The 16,264-nt window shown below is 38.6% G+C and overlaps 1 protein-coding gene across 6 annotated transcripts in view; it reads left to right on the forward strand.

The window, feature by feature from the left end:
- Nucleotides 1–16,264, forward strand: part of ERC1 (ELKS/RAB6-interacting/CAST family member 1) — a 540,835-nt gene that overhangs the window by 309,978 nt on the left and 214,593 nt on the right. For all 6 annotated transcript variants that reach the window (XM_030938664.1, XM_010363554.2, XM_010363555.2 and 3 more), the window contains one exon: nt 7,311–7,471. In XM_030938664.1, the coding sequence (XP_030794524.1) occupies nt 7,311–7,471 (161 nt within the window). The remainder of the gene's footprint in view (nt 1–7,310; nt 7,472–16,264) is intronic.

Below are 16,264 nucleotides of genomic sequence, written 5' to 3' on the forward strand. Positions count from 1 at the left end.
AACTTAAAAAAAAAAAAAGTAGAAGGAGTACACTCTGAAGTAATAAGTATACTATAATAAATACGTAAACCAGTAACAGTTGTTCATTATTATTATGTATTGTACATAATTGTATGTGCCATACTTTTACATAACTGGCAGTGCAGTAGGTTTATTTAACCAGTGTCACTACAAACACGTGAGTAATGCATTGTGCTACAACATTATGATGGCAGCTACATCACTAGGCAATAGGAATTTTTCAGCTCCATCGTAATCTGATGGGACCACCATCATATATGTGGGCCATTGTTGACTAAAGCATTACATGGCATGCAACTGTATTTCTGATTATCAAAAACCAGTATAATGGAAAGAAAAAAATAAACCATAAACTGGAAGAATAAATTGGCTACACATGTAGTTGATAAAGGGTTTTCTAGAATATGTGTTCATTAATGTGTTTATAACTCCTTTAAGTCAGCAAGACTAAGAAGAACAAGCTGTTGGTGGTGTGTGGGAAGGTGGGGATAGATGTCGCTGGAAATTTGAAGGAATAAGAAGTATAAATGGTTCCTAAACAAATAAAACATGTGTAACTTCACTGATATTATTTAGATGATTAAATAATTTGATAAAAGATTAATTAATAAATTTATAATGAAGATTTCTATCAGGCCAGGCGTAGTGGCTCACACCTGTAATCCCAGCACTTTTGGAGGCCGAGGCAGGCAGATCACCTGAGGTCAGGAGTTCAAGACCAACTTGGCCAACATGGCAAAACCCTGTCTCTACCAAAAATACAAAAATTAGCCTGGTGTGGTGGTGGGCACCTGTAATCCCAGCTACGGAAGACTGAGACAGGAGAACTGCTTGAACCCAGGAGGCAGCGGTTGCAGTGAGCCAAGGTCGCACCACTGCACTCCAGCCTGGGCAACAGAGCAAGACTCTGTCTAAAAAAAAATAATAACAAATAAATTGATTAAAATAAAAAATATTTATATCATACTGCTGTCGCCTGAACCCACTAATCAATGTTATTGTTAAAGATGGGAAAGACCACCAGTTATGTGTCTCGTGTGACATGCTATGAACCACACAGCCTTACTTATTAAATACTATCATCAAAAAGACCAAAAACACTGAACCCAAATCTAACAAAGCCGTAACGCCTTTAAATCTTTCAGTTTACAAGACAAATGAGGACAAGAGGAACAGATTAAATGGCACCATTAAGAAATAGTCAACAAAGGCCGGGTGCAGTGGCTCATACCTGTAATCCTAGCACTTCGGGAGACCAAGGCAGGCAGATCCCATGAGTTCAGGAGTTCAAGACCAGCCTGGCTAACATGGCAAAACCCTGCCTGTACTAAAAATAGAAAAATTAGCTGGCGGCGGGGTGGCTAAGGCACGAGAATCGCTTGAACCCAGGAGGTGAAGGTTGCAGTGAGCTGAGATTGCACCACCGCACTCCAGCCTGGGCAATAAAGTGAGACTCTGCCTCAAAAAAAAAAAAAAAAGAAAAGAAAAGAAATAGTCAGTGGAATCCAGAATGTGGTACCTAGTACAGGGCAAGTGACCCAGTGTCATCAGGAAGGTAATGCCATTAAGAAATTAGAAGTATGAAGTACTGGGGCATTTGTCCGAGCACCATTTGTTCAAATGAATATTCTTTCCCCATTGAATTGGCTTGGTACCCTTGTCAAAATTATGACCAGAAAGTTAGGATTGATTTCTGGACTCTCATTTCCTTTCCATTGGTATCTTTGTCCACCGTTAAACCAGTACCAACCCAGAAGCTCTGCAGTATGTTTTGAAGTATGAGTAGTCCTCCAGCTTTGTCTCCTTCAAGATGTTTTTGGCTATTCTGGCTCCTTTTTATTTCCATGTGAATTTGAGAATCACTTGCCAATTTCTGCAAAAAAACAACAGCTCGGATTTTTATAGAGATTATGTTGAACCTGGCAAGTATTGGCCATCTTAACAATATTAAGTCTTTCATCCATAAACATAGATATTCCATTTATTTTAAGTCTTTTATTTCTTTCAACAATGTTTTGTCATTTCAGTTTATATATCTTACATTTCATTTGTTAAATTTATGCCTAGATATTTTATTCTTTTTGATGTTATTTTAAATGAAATTGTTTTCTTAATTTCATTTTCATTGCTGTGTATGGATATACAGTTGATTTTTGTATATTGCTATTGTGCCCTTCAACATTTGAGTGCTCATTTATTGTAATTGATTTTTAGTGGATTCCTTACGATAAGAGCATGTCATTGTAAACTAAAGATAGTTTAGGTCTTCCTTTCTGATGTGGATCCTTTTAATTTTTTTGTGGCCTAATATCCCTGGCTATTATGTCTAGTACAGTGTTAAACTGAGATGATAATAGTAGACATTCTGGTCTTGTTCTTGGTCCTAGTCTTAGAGGAAAAACATTCAGCCTTTCATCATTAAGGATGATATTACCTGTGGGTTTTTCACAGATGCCTTTATCAGTTGAAGAGGTCCTCTTCCACTCCTAGTTTGTTGAGTGTTTTTAGCATGAAAGGATGTTAGAACTTGTCGAATGCTTTTTCTCCGTCGATTGAGATGATCATAGAGTTTTTTGTTGTAGTCTATTAATACGGTATATTATTAATATGATATCCAGTAGCCTTGAGTCCATTTAGTGTTGCTATAAAGGAATACCTTGGGCTAGGTAATTTATAATGAAAAGAGTTTGTTTTGCTCATGATTCAGGATGACTTGAAAGTTCGAGAACAGGCGTCTGTACCTGGTTTGGGCCTCAGGGGGTTTCTACCCATGGTGGAGGGTGAAGCGGAGCCAGCTTTTGCAGAGGTCTTATGGTAGGGAGGAGGCAAGACAGACGGGGCGGTGCCATGCTCTTTTTTTAACAGCCAGTTCTTTCTCAGTGAACTAATAGAATGAGAACTCAGTTCACCCCCGAGGAAGGGCATTAATTTATTTGTGAGGGATCCACCCCATGACCCACATAACTCCCACTGGGCACCCCACCTCCAACGCTGGGAATCAAATTTCAACATGAGATTTGGAGGGGACAGATATTCAAACCAGGCCAATTACATCGATTCATTTTTATATGTTAAACCACCTTTGTATTCCTGGGATAAATCTCAATTTTTACATGTTGTTGGGTTTGGTTCTCTAGTATTTCGTTGAGGATTTTTGCATCTGTGTAGGAGATATTCCTCTGTAGTCACTTAGTTCCCTCCCTGAATCCCTCCCTTCCTTCCTGGCTGGTTTTGGTATCAGAATTGCTTGAGCTCAGGAGGTGGAGGATGCAGTGAGTGCTCTCTCAAAAAAAAAAAGCATCAAAAAAGCGTAATGTTGGATGAAATAAGATACTGTTTATATGAAGTTCATAAACTGGTAAAAATAATCCGTGATTTATTTTGGCATGTATGCATTAGAGGTAAAAATAAAGACATGTAAGGGGATAACACTAAGAATGCTGATGACCTTTGGTGGGAGACTCAGCAGGATACAGTTGCAATTGCACTGACAAAGCTCCCGGGTAGTGACTATATACATGTGTGCTTTGCTCTTGATTCCAAAATACATGCATATGGTAGGCCCCTTCTTTTGCATGCAATATTTGACATTGCTCATTCATAAAATGTAAGGTAGTTATGTGCAATATAAAACATTGTGAAATCTTTTTTTGTGGGAGGCAAGCCAGCCAGGTGCCGAGGCAGGAGACTGAAGGCACAAGCTGTTCCAGTATCAGAAAGAAAATAATTAGAATAATAAAAGTTATATTAGAAATAGGATAGAGATATGATTATATATGAATATTATAAATCATTAGCTTGCAGTGTTACTGTGTTTTATTATTATAATAATCTCAGTTCTGTAGTTATGACCTAAGGAAATACCAGGCCGTACAGAATTAGGAGCTGAAGGGACGCCGTGAGCAGTGACCAGAAGATTAGAGTGTGAGTCCTCTGTCACGCCCAGATAAGGGCCGCTTGAGGGCTCCTTGGTCTAGCAGTAGCGCCAGTGCCTGGGAAGGCACCCATTACTTAGCAGACTGGGAGAGGGAGTCTCCGTTTCCCTGGGGGAGTTAGAGAACACTCTGCTGCACCACCTCTTGTGGGAGGCCTGACGTTAGCCAGGCCTGCCCACCGTCATCCGGAGGCTTAAACCCCTCTCTGCGGCGCTGTGCTTCAGTGGCCACGCTCCTTGTCCACGCTCACATTCCGCCTGCACACCAGGTTCCTCCTCTCGGGTGTAGCAGAATTAGTAAAAGTATTAAAGTCTTTTGATCTTTCTGTTAAGTGCATACAAGAAATGCTGACGGACGCTGTCCTTCCTCCCCGCCTCGGCTACCTTAAAGGGAAAGGCCCCCTGTCTGGTGCACACATGACTCGCGTGACCCTATCAGTCATTTGAGATGACTCACACTTTTTACCCTGCCCGCTTGCCTAGAACACAGTAAATAGCAGTGAGTGCAAGCGTTCGGGGCCACTACCCATCTCTGCGTCTTGGTGGTCCCCCGGGCCCAGCTGTCTTTTCTCTTGTCTCGTCTTGTGTCTTTATTTCTGTGATCTCTCATCTCTGCACACAAAGAGAAAACCCACAGGCCCCGTAGGGCTGGACCCTACATTTTTTCCTACAATTTATGAGTAGTCTTTAAAGCTGTAATCTTTTGCAAAGTAGGTAGTAAGTTTCTTCTAACCATGACTTTTGAAATTCTTCTATCTTCATACTAATAAAAATGAATTTTAACCATTACGATGTATGCCAAAATTGGTTGCATATGTATTCTAAATGAAAACATGAAACAATAAAGCATTTGTAAGAAAGGATAGAAGAGTATTCTGGTGACCTTGAAGTAGAGAAAATCTTATTCAGTATACCAAAAGCTCTGAGCATATAAGAAATACAAAGGAGAAAATTGATTAAACTCCGTTAAAATTAAAAACTGCTCATTATTACAAGTGCTTTAAGTAAATGTTGGTATTTTCACACAATGGCATACCATACAGTTATGATAATTGCATCCTGTAACCTGGATGAATCTCACAGATAGTACAGATTTTAAAAATCTGTAAAATTATATATTACATAATTTCATTTGTATAAATTAAAAACAGTCATAATTAATCTAGAGTGTTAAAAGACAGAATACTCTTTTACTCCAGTTACTCTTTATCTGGAAAGGGGATATGCGGGCAGTTTCTGGGGTACTGGTAACATTTAGTTTATTGTTTTGTGTGCTGGTTACATACATGTGTTCACTCAGAAAATTCTTAAAGCTGTACACATTATTATTTGTGTATTTTTCTATGTTTATTTTATATTTTATAAAAAGTTTCCTCAAATGTTTAAATGCATAGGAGTATGTATGGAATGGGCTTCCATTTGTGTAGAAAAAGGAGAAATAGGTTATTTATACATGCTTGCTGGTGTATATGTAAAATATCTGTCAAAGTTATGTAAGAAAGTGACAATGTTGGTTGCCTGGAGTGGCAAAAGACAGGATGGGAGGAAGATTTTTTGAGATCTGTTTAAGATAAGTTCATGAAAGACGGGCACATCCTGTGCTTTGTGTGTTGGAGCTCCTATAAATGGTTCTTATCCATTACTGATTTTATGTTATAAAAACATAGCTTGATGTATTATTTGTACCCTATTTTAGATAAAATTTTACATGAATTAAACTGATAAAATTGAATCAATGGTATATGTTCATGTAAAGCTTGCAGAGATGTGAATACATATCCCAATGTATTACATAGCAATATATTTGTTTGTTTAGTAAAGACAGGGTTTCTCCATGTTGGCCAGGTTAGTCTCGAACTCCTAACCTCAGGTGATCCACCTGCCTTGGCCTCCCAAAGTGCTCAGATTACAGGCATGAGCCACAGCGCCTGGCCTTAACAATATATTCTTATGGCAACTGGGACTGTGAGGATGCTGTTAGCAGAAGACATTTCACTTGCTCACTTCTGGAAGGATAAAATAATTTGGGTGCCAAAATAACTAAATGCATCTGCTTACTATCATTGTTTAACAGCTGTTACCAGTCAACATGGAAACTTTGTTTAGGTATGAAGCACTAATTTCCAAGGGTCAGTGAAACAACTTTGATTTGTCATGCTGATTTTTGACTCTAGGCTTCTCTGTTTTAGCCTCACACAAATGAGGCTTATGTAGGAGTCAATGAATGGCAAATGCCCCACCTCTACCTGCCCTACCCTTTACTTCTGAAAAGTCTGGTTATTACCAAGATTATTTCTTGGCAATTAACAACTTAACATAAACTCTTGTAATTGATGCAGTTGGCTGTTTGGTTACATTTGCTTCTGAATTAAAATGAACATGTTTATTTAAATAATTCTGATTTGGTAGCCACCTGGAATAAGTGGAAATTACTGATAAAGCACTTACGTTGTTCTCTTAGTTTCTTTTCCTTGTGTTTTAGCATTTTGTCTTTCTTCTCTGGTGGTTTTTTGTTTGTTGTTTTTCAGGTCTGTTTCTGTCAAGGCTTTTTTTATTTTTCCTCATGTCATTTTTAAAGCATTCTGTCTCCTTTCTATCTGGTGTGTGTATGTGTGTGTATATATATACACACATATATAGGTATACAGGTATATATTTCTATATAGGTATACAGGTATATATTTTCTTCCTGCCTTCCTTAAAAAAGAAACCCTACCTACCTGGATTTAGAGCAAGAAATTGATTGAATTCTAGCAGTTTCTTTAAAAAGAAATTCTTCTTAATGATGTAAATAGGAAAATTTTAGTTTAGAGGACTAAAAATTATTCATCTATATATACAGGAAATCTGTTATTAGCAGTTAGCCAAGTTTATGTCTTTTATTTCCTAAAATCATTCTGTATATTATTTTGTTTTTTTATGTTTATATTTGTATTATATTATTTCCATGGAAATTTCTGGGTCATTTCCAGAGAACTTCCTTAAAAGGTATTGTCAGTGGCAGCGTGCGGCTTGTTAACTGATGACTCGACATCCTTGCATGTATTAAGTTCTTGCTGATCGAAACGGAAGAGAATTATACTGTATAATTATTCTACTGTAGGGATGTTATACTGCTGTATTGATTCTTGATACATACATACACATACCTGATCCAGAAAGAGTACAGAATTTTTAATGTGTTCCCGGTCTCTTGATACACACATACACATGCCTGATCCAGAAAGAGTACAGAATTTTTAATGTGTTCCCGGGTCTCTCCAATTTTCTGGACCCAAGAGTTGCCCGTTACCCAGGTCCTCTGACTTTTATTAATCAAGATGTTCTGTGTTTCTCCTTCCCATATTTATGATAGGTGGAGGAGTTACTGATGGCCATGGAGAAAGTAAAGCAGGAACTAGAATCCATGAAAGCAAAGCTGTCCTCCACCCAACAGTCTCTGGCAGAAAAGGAAACTCACTTGACTAATCTTCGGGCGGAGAGAAGGAAACACTTAGAGGAAGTTCTGGAGATGAAGTAAGTGTTTGTATCTTATTCTTCAAGCATATGCTTAGTGGAAATACTTTTTCTCCCTGTCTTCATCTGGCTCTGTTTATTACCCCAGTACAGTTACCTAATTTTAATGCTAACTTGTATTTCTCACTCTCTAGAATAAATTTGGTCAAAGGTGGAACAAATCCTGATCAAATAGAAATATTTTTGGTTCCTCTAATGAATTTTAAATCCTCTGGCATATACTTATCTGTGTGTAATTAACTCTCTGAAATTCCTAAAATCTTCTGGAAAGTTCAGGCAAAATGGTAAGCTTACTGGGAAGAGGGCTATTGGTTCTGAGGTGGTAGGAAGACTAGGCACATTTTAAACACATTTTTTATTATAAACACTTTCCAAAGGTACACACAAGTAGAGAGAATGAACCCCCATATACCTGTCTCCACGATTGAATAGTTAACATTTTGCCACACTGGAAACCAATTTTTAGAAAATTGTCACTTTTAGCAAAACTTTGCTATACAACATTTTCCTGCTTCCCCCACATTTTGTAGGTTGCTGAGACTGTAATCTGTTGTGAAGCATGTATACATCTGCTAATACATAGTAGATGTTTCTTTTTCTTCTCAGTAACCTTCTATTTAAAACAAACATGTCTTTTTGCCTTCCCCTTACCTAAAGGCCCTACTATTATTTTACTGAAACCAGGTCTATCGTGGGATCCCTCAGTTACCTTCGTTATGTCAGCAGTTATCTTATTTTTGTTGTCTTCTTTTCTGTCTCAGAGGATAGGTTTTCTTCTCCTTCATAAGGCCAGATTCTTATTTCTGTCACTGATTTTAGTCCCCACCTCAGCAGCCTTTCGCTGTCAGTTCTCTCTCACGTAATCCCTGCTCACTTCTTCTCTGCATAAATGCACAGTCTGTCTTTGGCCTAAAATAACATTTTTTCTCTCCAACTAGTGCTTTAAACTGACATCAGATTACTTTTCTGCTACTTTGAAATATCAGTAAACTTTGAATACCTGAATAATAGAGCTGTACAGAATCTTGCCATGATACCTTGGCATGAATTCTCATGGGACATGATGATTGCGATACTGTGACTGCAACCCAAGAATGTTGAGGTGTCCTCTGTGCTTGCACGGTCTTGGGCTACAGTGCAAGGCTAAGAGATTCTATCCTTTTAGGAAAACATTACGGGTGATATGTCTTGGAAATAATGCATAAGTGAAGCCAGAAGTGGATTGGCATACGGGGAGAATTAAGAGAGGTTAGGGTTCCAAGTAGCATCATGAGAAAAAAGCTTGCAAATTTAAGTGGAGAAAGGGAAGTCCTCCCTGTGACTATTGGCCACGACACTAGATTCGTCACTCTGTAGTCATTGCAGGACCCACCATATTTTAAAGGTTTAAATTATTCAATTATTGATCATTGAACAAGTAAAAACACTTAGTCTACCTAGAGAACTTGAGAGGCGGAAGTATGAGGGGAATGAAATGTGCAGGGAGGCTGAAACATGCATATGTGTGACTCTGGATCTAGAATAAGAAATAGTCTTCCCTGAGGAAAAGGTAGTTGGCCCATTTGTATAGAAAATTCTTCAGCAAAGCACTAGAATAGCCTTGTTTTCTGGAATAATCCTGACCTCATCAAGCCAAGAGAAATGAATTAATAGCTGTTTTCCATTCCTAGCATATATTATTGTAATTTTTGAGCGTCTGTTACAGATAAATGGTGACCGTAAGTTTGGGGAGACGTAAAACGGTTCACTTGGTAGCCTGCCAGTGGTGCATTAGAAACATTTGCGTTGGTTAGCCAGCCCTGAAGAGAAGGAACATTTTTATTGGCAGATCCCACAATGGTTCTTCTCTTCCTTATGCTGTGGTTTTGTTAACCATTACTTTTTTATTCCACTTTTATGTTAGCCTTTTTCCCTTAAGGAAGAAAGGATAAAAGGAAGCAGGGGAAAAATAATAAAATAACAACTGTAATAACTGTAATAAATTTTAAGTATCAGTTGAGGTCATGAGGTTCACTATTAAGAATTCTAGATGAGCTAGTTCGACACTGCCCTGCATTCAGACACCTCCTGCAGTCCCACCCTGCATCAGCATTCAGAATAAATTTTACAAGATCCATTTTTTATTTTTAATAGAATTTTTATTGAGCTGTGAATTTGACTGCCCTGACAACTGGTTTGTTCAGGGAAGGGGTGGCAGAGCTGTTTGGTTGCATTGAGAGTTTAGAGCTATTCGATAGGTAGCCTCCTATGTGCAGGCAGTTCGTTGTAAGTCATTCAAAGAATGAAACCAACGAGTAGAAGTTAAACAAATCGCTATACGCATTGGGAGCTTAAAAAATAAATAAATATGATTTAAAAGTTGACGTCAACACAAGTGAAAAATGAAAAATATTAGAATCTCCTGAACTGACTAGACAGACATGTTTAGAAGACTGGTCTTTTCTGGAAACAAGTAAAGCTGGCAGAAAAATCCAGCTATCTCTGTGTTAAATTATATACTCATGAGATGCCTTCTGGCCGAAAAAAGGTCTCCCACAAACAGAGAATAAATTTTCATATGTACCTAAGAGGAGTCCAGTACTAAATTCTGACATTTTAGAAATTATTGACTGTTAAGAGAGAAAAGTAGAGAACAATTGCAATTAAAAGAGCTGTTAACAGGCCGGGCGCGGTGGCTCACACCAGTAATCCCAGCACTTTGGGAGGCCGAGGCGGGCGGATCACCTGAGGTCAGGAGTTCAAGACCAGCCTGGCCGACATGGTGAAACCCTGTCTCTACTAAAAATATAAAAAATTGGCTGGACACGGTGACTTACGCCTGCAATCCCAGCAGTTTGGGAGGCCGAGGCCGGTGGATCACAAGGTCAGGAGTTTGAGACCAGCCTGGCCAACATGTACTAAAAGTACAAAAATGAGCCAGGTATGGTGGCACACACTATAATCCCAGCTACTCAGGAGGCTGAGGCAGGAGAATCACTTGAACCCAGGAGGCGGAGGTTTCAGTGAGCCGAGATCTCGCCACTCTACTCCAGCCTGGGCGACAAGTTTTTGAAAGTCGGTCTCAAAAAAAAAAAAAATTGCGGGGTTGCTGACATTAAAAAAAAAAAAAAAATCTCATTTGGGATTTATGACATAGTGTTCCAAATTAACCACGAAATTGTAAATAGTTATCCAAATTATATCCTAGTAACAATTTAGGGGGGAAATAAAAATGAAAATGCATTCTGAGTTATGTAAGAGCATGTTTACTCTTCACAAAATCATATTTATTTATACTTCCACCAAAAGCCATTTTTTTTAAGTCTGTACACATATGATAAAAGACTTTTAGTGGACTTGGAAGCATTTTTCACAATGAGCTGGAATACTGAGGTTGAATGTTATGTAGGAAACCCACATAAATTAATATAAAATTATTTTACACTTGAAAAAGAAAACAAAATATGTTGTACAGTATAGCTATAAACAAATAGCATTGGTGGGTCTGGGACTAGTTAAAATTATAAAGCAAAGTTTATATCTGCAATCAGCTATCCCTTGGGACTCCTCCTCAGTTTTGCTTAACTGTCTTATTCTGCTCCTCTTTTTTTCTGCCCTGATATTCAGTGCTCTTATACGGCAAACCCTATAGAAATTTATTTACTTTCTTGTGACCTGAAGTGGAATAAATTACAAATAACCCTAAATGTTCTTTGCCTTTCTCCTTCTATAAATTTTAAACTTATTTTAAATAACTTCCAAATAGAAGAAACCACGTTTAAAAAAAAAATCCATGCTTTCTAATCATATTTTTATGTAAAAAGCCTCAAGTGGCTGGAATAAGGTCTAGCAAATAAAGAACTAAATTTTTCAGGTAAAGGCCCCCAAAGTCCCTCTTGTTTTCAACTTTCAAAATTCTTTCTCTCTATCAATATATGGTTCACATGTAAAAATGTGCTTACTTGTGTAGGGACGAAATTAAGACTGACTGTCATCTACTCCTCACAAGAGGAAGGAAGTGAGATTATTGTCCTACTTTTTCCTTATCTTTTCTTTTTTTCTCTGCTGGAGGTATAGGATCAACCCTGATCCCTTTTGTTAAATATAAATGAATCATTTAAAAGGTTAATTATTGCAGGTAGGTAACCTGATGCCTTAACCTAATTGCAATAACCATTTGAAGAAAATCTGATATATAATTTACCAGTATGGCAGGTGTTTTTGGTTTTGTTTGGATTTTTGATGGTTTTTTTGTTTGTTTTTTAATTTTCCTTTCAGGACCATCTTTTTCATTGTCCTCCAGAGTGTACCCTGTAGGTAGCTACTCACTCTGCAAATAGGTAAAACTCCCCTCAAGCTATGGATGTCAAAGATAGTAACGTATCCATTTAATCATCAGCTTTTCTTTCAGAAGTTACTGAATGAAAGAGTGTTAGAAGATGCTCTGTGTAGCAAAGGATGTGCTTACATTTTGAGCCATTTTGCTTACCCATGAAACAGGCATAATAATACTTAGCCCCATCTCATGAAGTTGTTGTGAGGATCAAATGGATTTTTAAAAAACACGTTTACGTTGGTAAAGCTGAATGCTTGCAAAGCATGATATTTACAACTGAAAATCCAATTTGTACCTTTGTATTTGTACCTGGAGAAATCACTTAACTTTTCAGGTTTGCAGTTTTCTCACTCAGATTTGAAAGGGTTTCCTAAATCTCTAAGATCCCCCATCGATTTAAAAATTGTGTACTTTGGCCAGATGACCTCCTAAGGTCCCCTGATTCTGTAGTCGTAAATGTCCTGTGTAAATGAGGGAAGTAATTCATATACAAACAGTATACTGAGGAGAAGTTGGAGGCCAGATGTCATGATTCCTGGCTGAGGACTAGGCTACATGTTCACTGAGCAACACTGCCCAAGGCTTACCAGAGATTAGATGCTACAGAATGAGAGTGGAATTGTAATGTTAGAGCTGTGGGGAGTCTGCAGTTCCAACCCAGTCAGCGTGGAGAAATCCTTGTTAACTTCAGTTATCTAGCTGAGATAACAAAAAAGATCGGTCTTAGGAGCGAGGACCATGCTCTAATATCAGGCCTACTCTAGACCCAGGCTAAGACTAGTAAAACGAGGCCCCAATTAAGTCTTACAGGGTAGACCAAATTTGGACGGTGAGTCTCACTGAGATAGAGAAGCCTGGGAAATATCCTGAGCTCTCAGCAGATCCGGCTATCAAAGGTTAAATCCAAATCTATACAAGTGCAAGGAGTAAACTATTAACTGACTTATATGTACCAGAATAAAAATCACTGCTCCTCAGAAGAAATTAACAGAACCATATTTGCAATAGATCCCATGTTGAACTTTTAAAAATTACCAGACATGCAAAGCGTTAGGAACATGTGATCTGTAGAGCAGAAAAGGAGCATGCGGTAGAAATCACCTCTGAGGAGTCCTATGTGGTCTAACAGAAAAAAAAAAAAAAACAACTAAATTCACCCTTATAAATATACATCAAAGAATTAGAGAAAAATGTCATGTTGGTGATGGAATAGATAGGAAATCTCAACAGAGAAAGGAAAACTATTTTAAAATGGAAATTTGACATAGTGAGAACTTGTCTCTACAAACATTTTTTTAAATATCAGCCAGGTGTGGTGGTGCACACCTAGTCCCAACTACTTGGGAGGGTGAGGTGAGAAGATCGCTTGAGCCCAGGAGATCGAGGCTGCAGTGAGCTGTGATTGTGCCACTGTACTCCAGCCCGGGCACCAAAATGAGACCCTATCTCAAAAAAGTAATAATTGTAAAATGAAAATGGGAATTTCATAATTGAAATAGAAATGAAAAATTTATTGGATAGTCTTTTTTTTTTTTTTTTTTTTTTTTTGAGATGGAGTCTCACTCTTGTTGCCCAGGCTGGAGTGCAGTGGCGCCATCTCAGCTCACCACAACCTCCGCCTCCCTGGTTCAAGCAATTCCCCTGCCTTAGCCTCCCGAGTAGCTGGGATTACAGGCATGCGCCACCACGCCCAGCTAATTTTGTATTTTTAGTAGAGACGAGGCTTTTCCATGTTGGTCAGGCTGTTCTCAAACTCCTGACCTCAGGTTGGCCTCCCAAAGTGCTGGGATTACAGGCGTGAGCCACCGCGCCCGGCCTGGTGGATAGTCTTAATGGCAAATTAGAGCTGTCAAAAGGAAGAGTCAGTGAACTTCAAAATAGATCAATTGAAATTGTTCAGTCTATAGAACAGTGAGCAAAAGGATGTTTACCAAATGAACAGAGCCTCAGTGACATGTAGGACAGTTTCAGATGGTTTGACATGCATGTAACTGGAACACTAAAAGGATAAAAGAGTGAGAATGAAGCACATGAAAGATAGTTTTTAAAAATGACCAACATATTTCTCTAATTTAATTTGAAACCATAAATCTTTGATTTACAAATCCCGGAAACTAAGTGAAACCAGGCAAGATAAATACAAAAAATAAAAAATCACAACTAGAAATATCATAATCTAGTCGCTGGAAACAAAATATGCAGAGAAAAAGAAAAGCAGCCTAAGAAAAAAGGCACAGCACATAAAGGTAAACTGTGATAGCTGAGTCCTTATCAGAAACAGTGAGGACCTGAAGACAATGGAACTTCTTTTAGGGTACTAAAAAAAAAAAATTAGCCTAAAATTCTGTAACCAGAGAAAAAGATCCTTTAAAAACTAGGATTAAATAAAGACAATTTCATATAAACAAATATGAGAAGAATTCATCTCTAGAAAGCACTCTGCAAGAAACGCTAATGGGTGTTCTTCAAGCTGAAGGGAAGTGAATCCAGGTGGGAACATGAATCTACAGGAAGGAACGAAGAACACCAGACATGGGCCGGGCACTGTGGCTCACGCCTGTAATCTCAACGCTTTGAGAGGCCAAGGTAGGAGGATCGCTGGAGTCCAGGAGTTTGAGACCAGCCTAGACAACGTGACAAAACCCTGTTTCTACAAAAAAAAAAAAAAAAAAAAAGAAATTTTTCTTTCTTTTGAGGATAGTGGCTCATACCTTTTTTTCCAATTACTTGGGATGCTGAGACTGAGGATTCCTGGGCCCGGGACATGGAGGCTGTAGTGAGCCAAGATCACACCACTGCACTGTAGCCTGGGTGGCAGAGTGAGACTCTGTCCCCCCGCCAAAAAAAAAAAAAAAAAAACACAGACATCGTAAATCAGTTGATACATATAGAAAATGTATTTTTTCTTTTCAGAATTCCCTTAAAAGACAACTAAAGCTTTAAAGTAAAAATAACATGATGAGCTGGCATTTATAATATGTGTAAAAGTGAAAGATAGGATAACAGTATCCCAAAATATTAGGAGGTAGAATTGTAAGGTTATTGCGTTGGTGACGTAGAAAATGTGAAGTGTTGGCTGGGCATGGTGGCTCATTCTGTGATCCCAGTGCTTTGGGAGGCTGAGACTGGAGGATCATTTGAGCCCAGGAATTTGAGTTTACACTGAGCTCTGTTTGTGCCACTGCACACTAGCATGATTGACAGAGTAAAATCCTGTCTCTAACAAAAAAAAAAAAGAAAAGAAAGGCGGCCGGGCGCGGTGGCTCACGCCTGTAATCCCAGCACTTTGGGAGGCCAAGACGGGTGGATCACAAGGTCAGGAGATCGAGACCATCCTGGCTAACACGGTGAAACGCCGTCTCTACTAAAAAATACAAAAAACTAGCCGGGCGAGGTGGCGGGCGCCTGTAGTCCCAGCTACTCGGGAGGCTGAGGCTGGAGAATGGCGTGAACCCAGGAGGTGGAGCTTGCAGTGAGCCGAGATCCGGCCACTGCACTCCAGCCTGGGCGACAGAGCGAGACTCCATTTAAAAAAAAAAAAGGAGAGAGAAAGAAAGAGAAAAATTATGAAGTGTTAGATGTGAAGTAGTACAATTTATAATCTAAGTAGACTCTGATAAGGTGCATATTGTTAGCTGTAGAACAACTACCAGAATAATAAGAAAAATTTTACAAACCCCGAAGAGCGACCAGGCACCATATCTCATGCCTGTAATCCCAGCACTTTGGGAGGCCAAGGCGGGCAGATTACTTGAAGTCAGGAGTTTGAGACCAGCTTGGGCAACACGGTGAAACCCCCATCTCTACTAAAAATACAAAAACTAGCCGGGTGTGGTGGCGGGTGCCTGTTATCCCAGGTACTCAGGATTCTGAGGCAGGAGAATTGCCTGAACCCGGGAGGCAAAGGTTGCAGTGAGCCAAGATGGTGCCACTGCACTCCAGCCTGGACGACAGAACGAGACTCTGTCACAAAAAAAAAAAGAAAAAGAAAAAGAAAAAAGAAGAAACACCTGAAGAGCTAATAGAGGAAATAAAATTCAATGCTAGAAATTATTTCATTTATCCAACCAATAAAGGCAGAAAAGGAACAACAAATGGACAAAGAACAGGAACAACAAATGAATGACATAAATTCAACCATATCAATGTTTATGGCGAAATGAAATATACTAAACACACCAAGTAAAGGACAGAGATATTAGAATGGATGTATTAGAGAAAAAAAAAAAAAGGCAAGGCTCAACTGTGTGCTGTACAAAAGACCTATACTATCATAAACACTGGCTGGAATTAAAGAATGGAAAAAGGTAGTTCTTGGAAATAGTAATCCTAAGAAACCTGGCATAGCTATATTAATATCAGACAAAGGAGACTTCCAGACAAGGAGTATTCCCAGTGATAAAAAAAGAACATATCATAAAGATAAAGCAGACAACACATCTGAATGACATAATAATCCTTATAAATATATATCTAAT

This window comes from Rhinopithecus roxellana, chromosome 10 (genome assembly GCF_007565055.1).
Source record: "Rhinopithecus roxellana isolate Shanxi Qingling chromosome 10, ASM756505v1, whole genome shotgun sequence".
In the NCBI taxonomy this organism is placed as follows: domain Eukaryota; kingdom Metazoa; phylum Chordata; class Mammalia; order Primates; family Cercopithecidae; genus Rhinopithecus; species Rhinopithecus roxellana.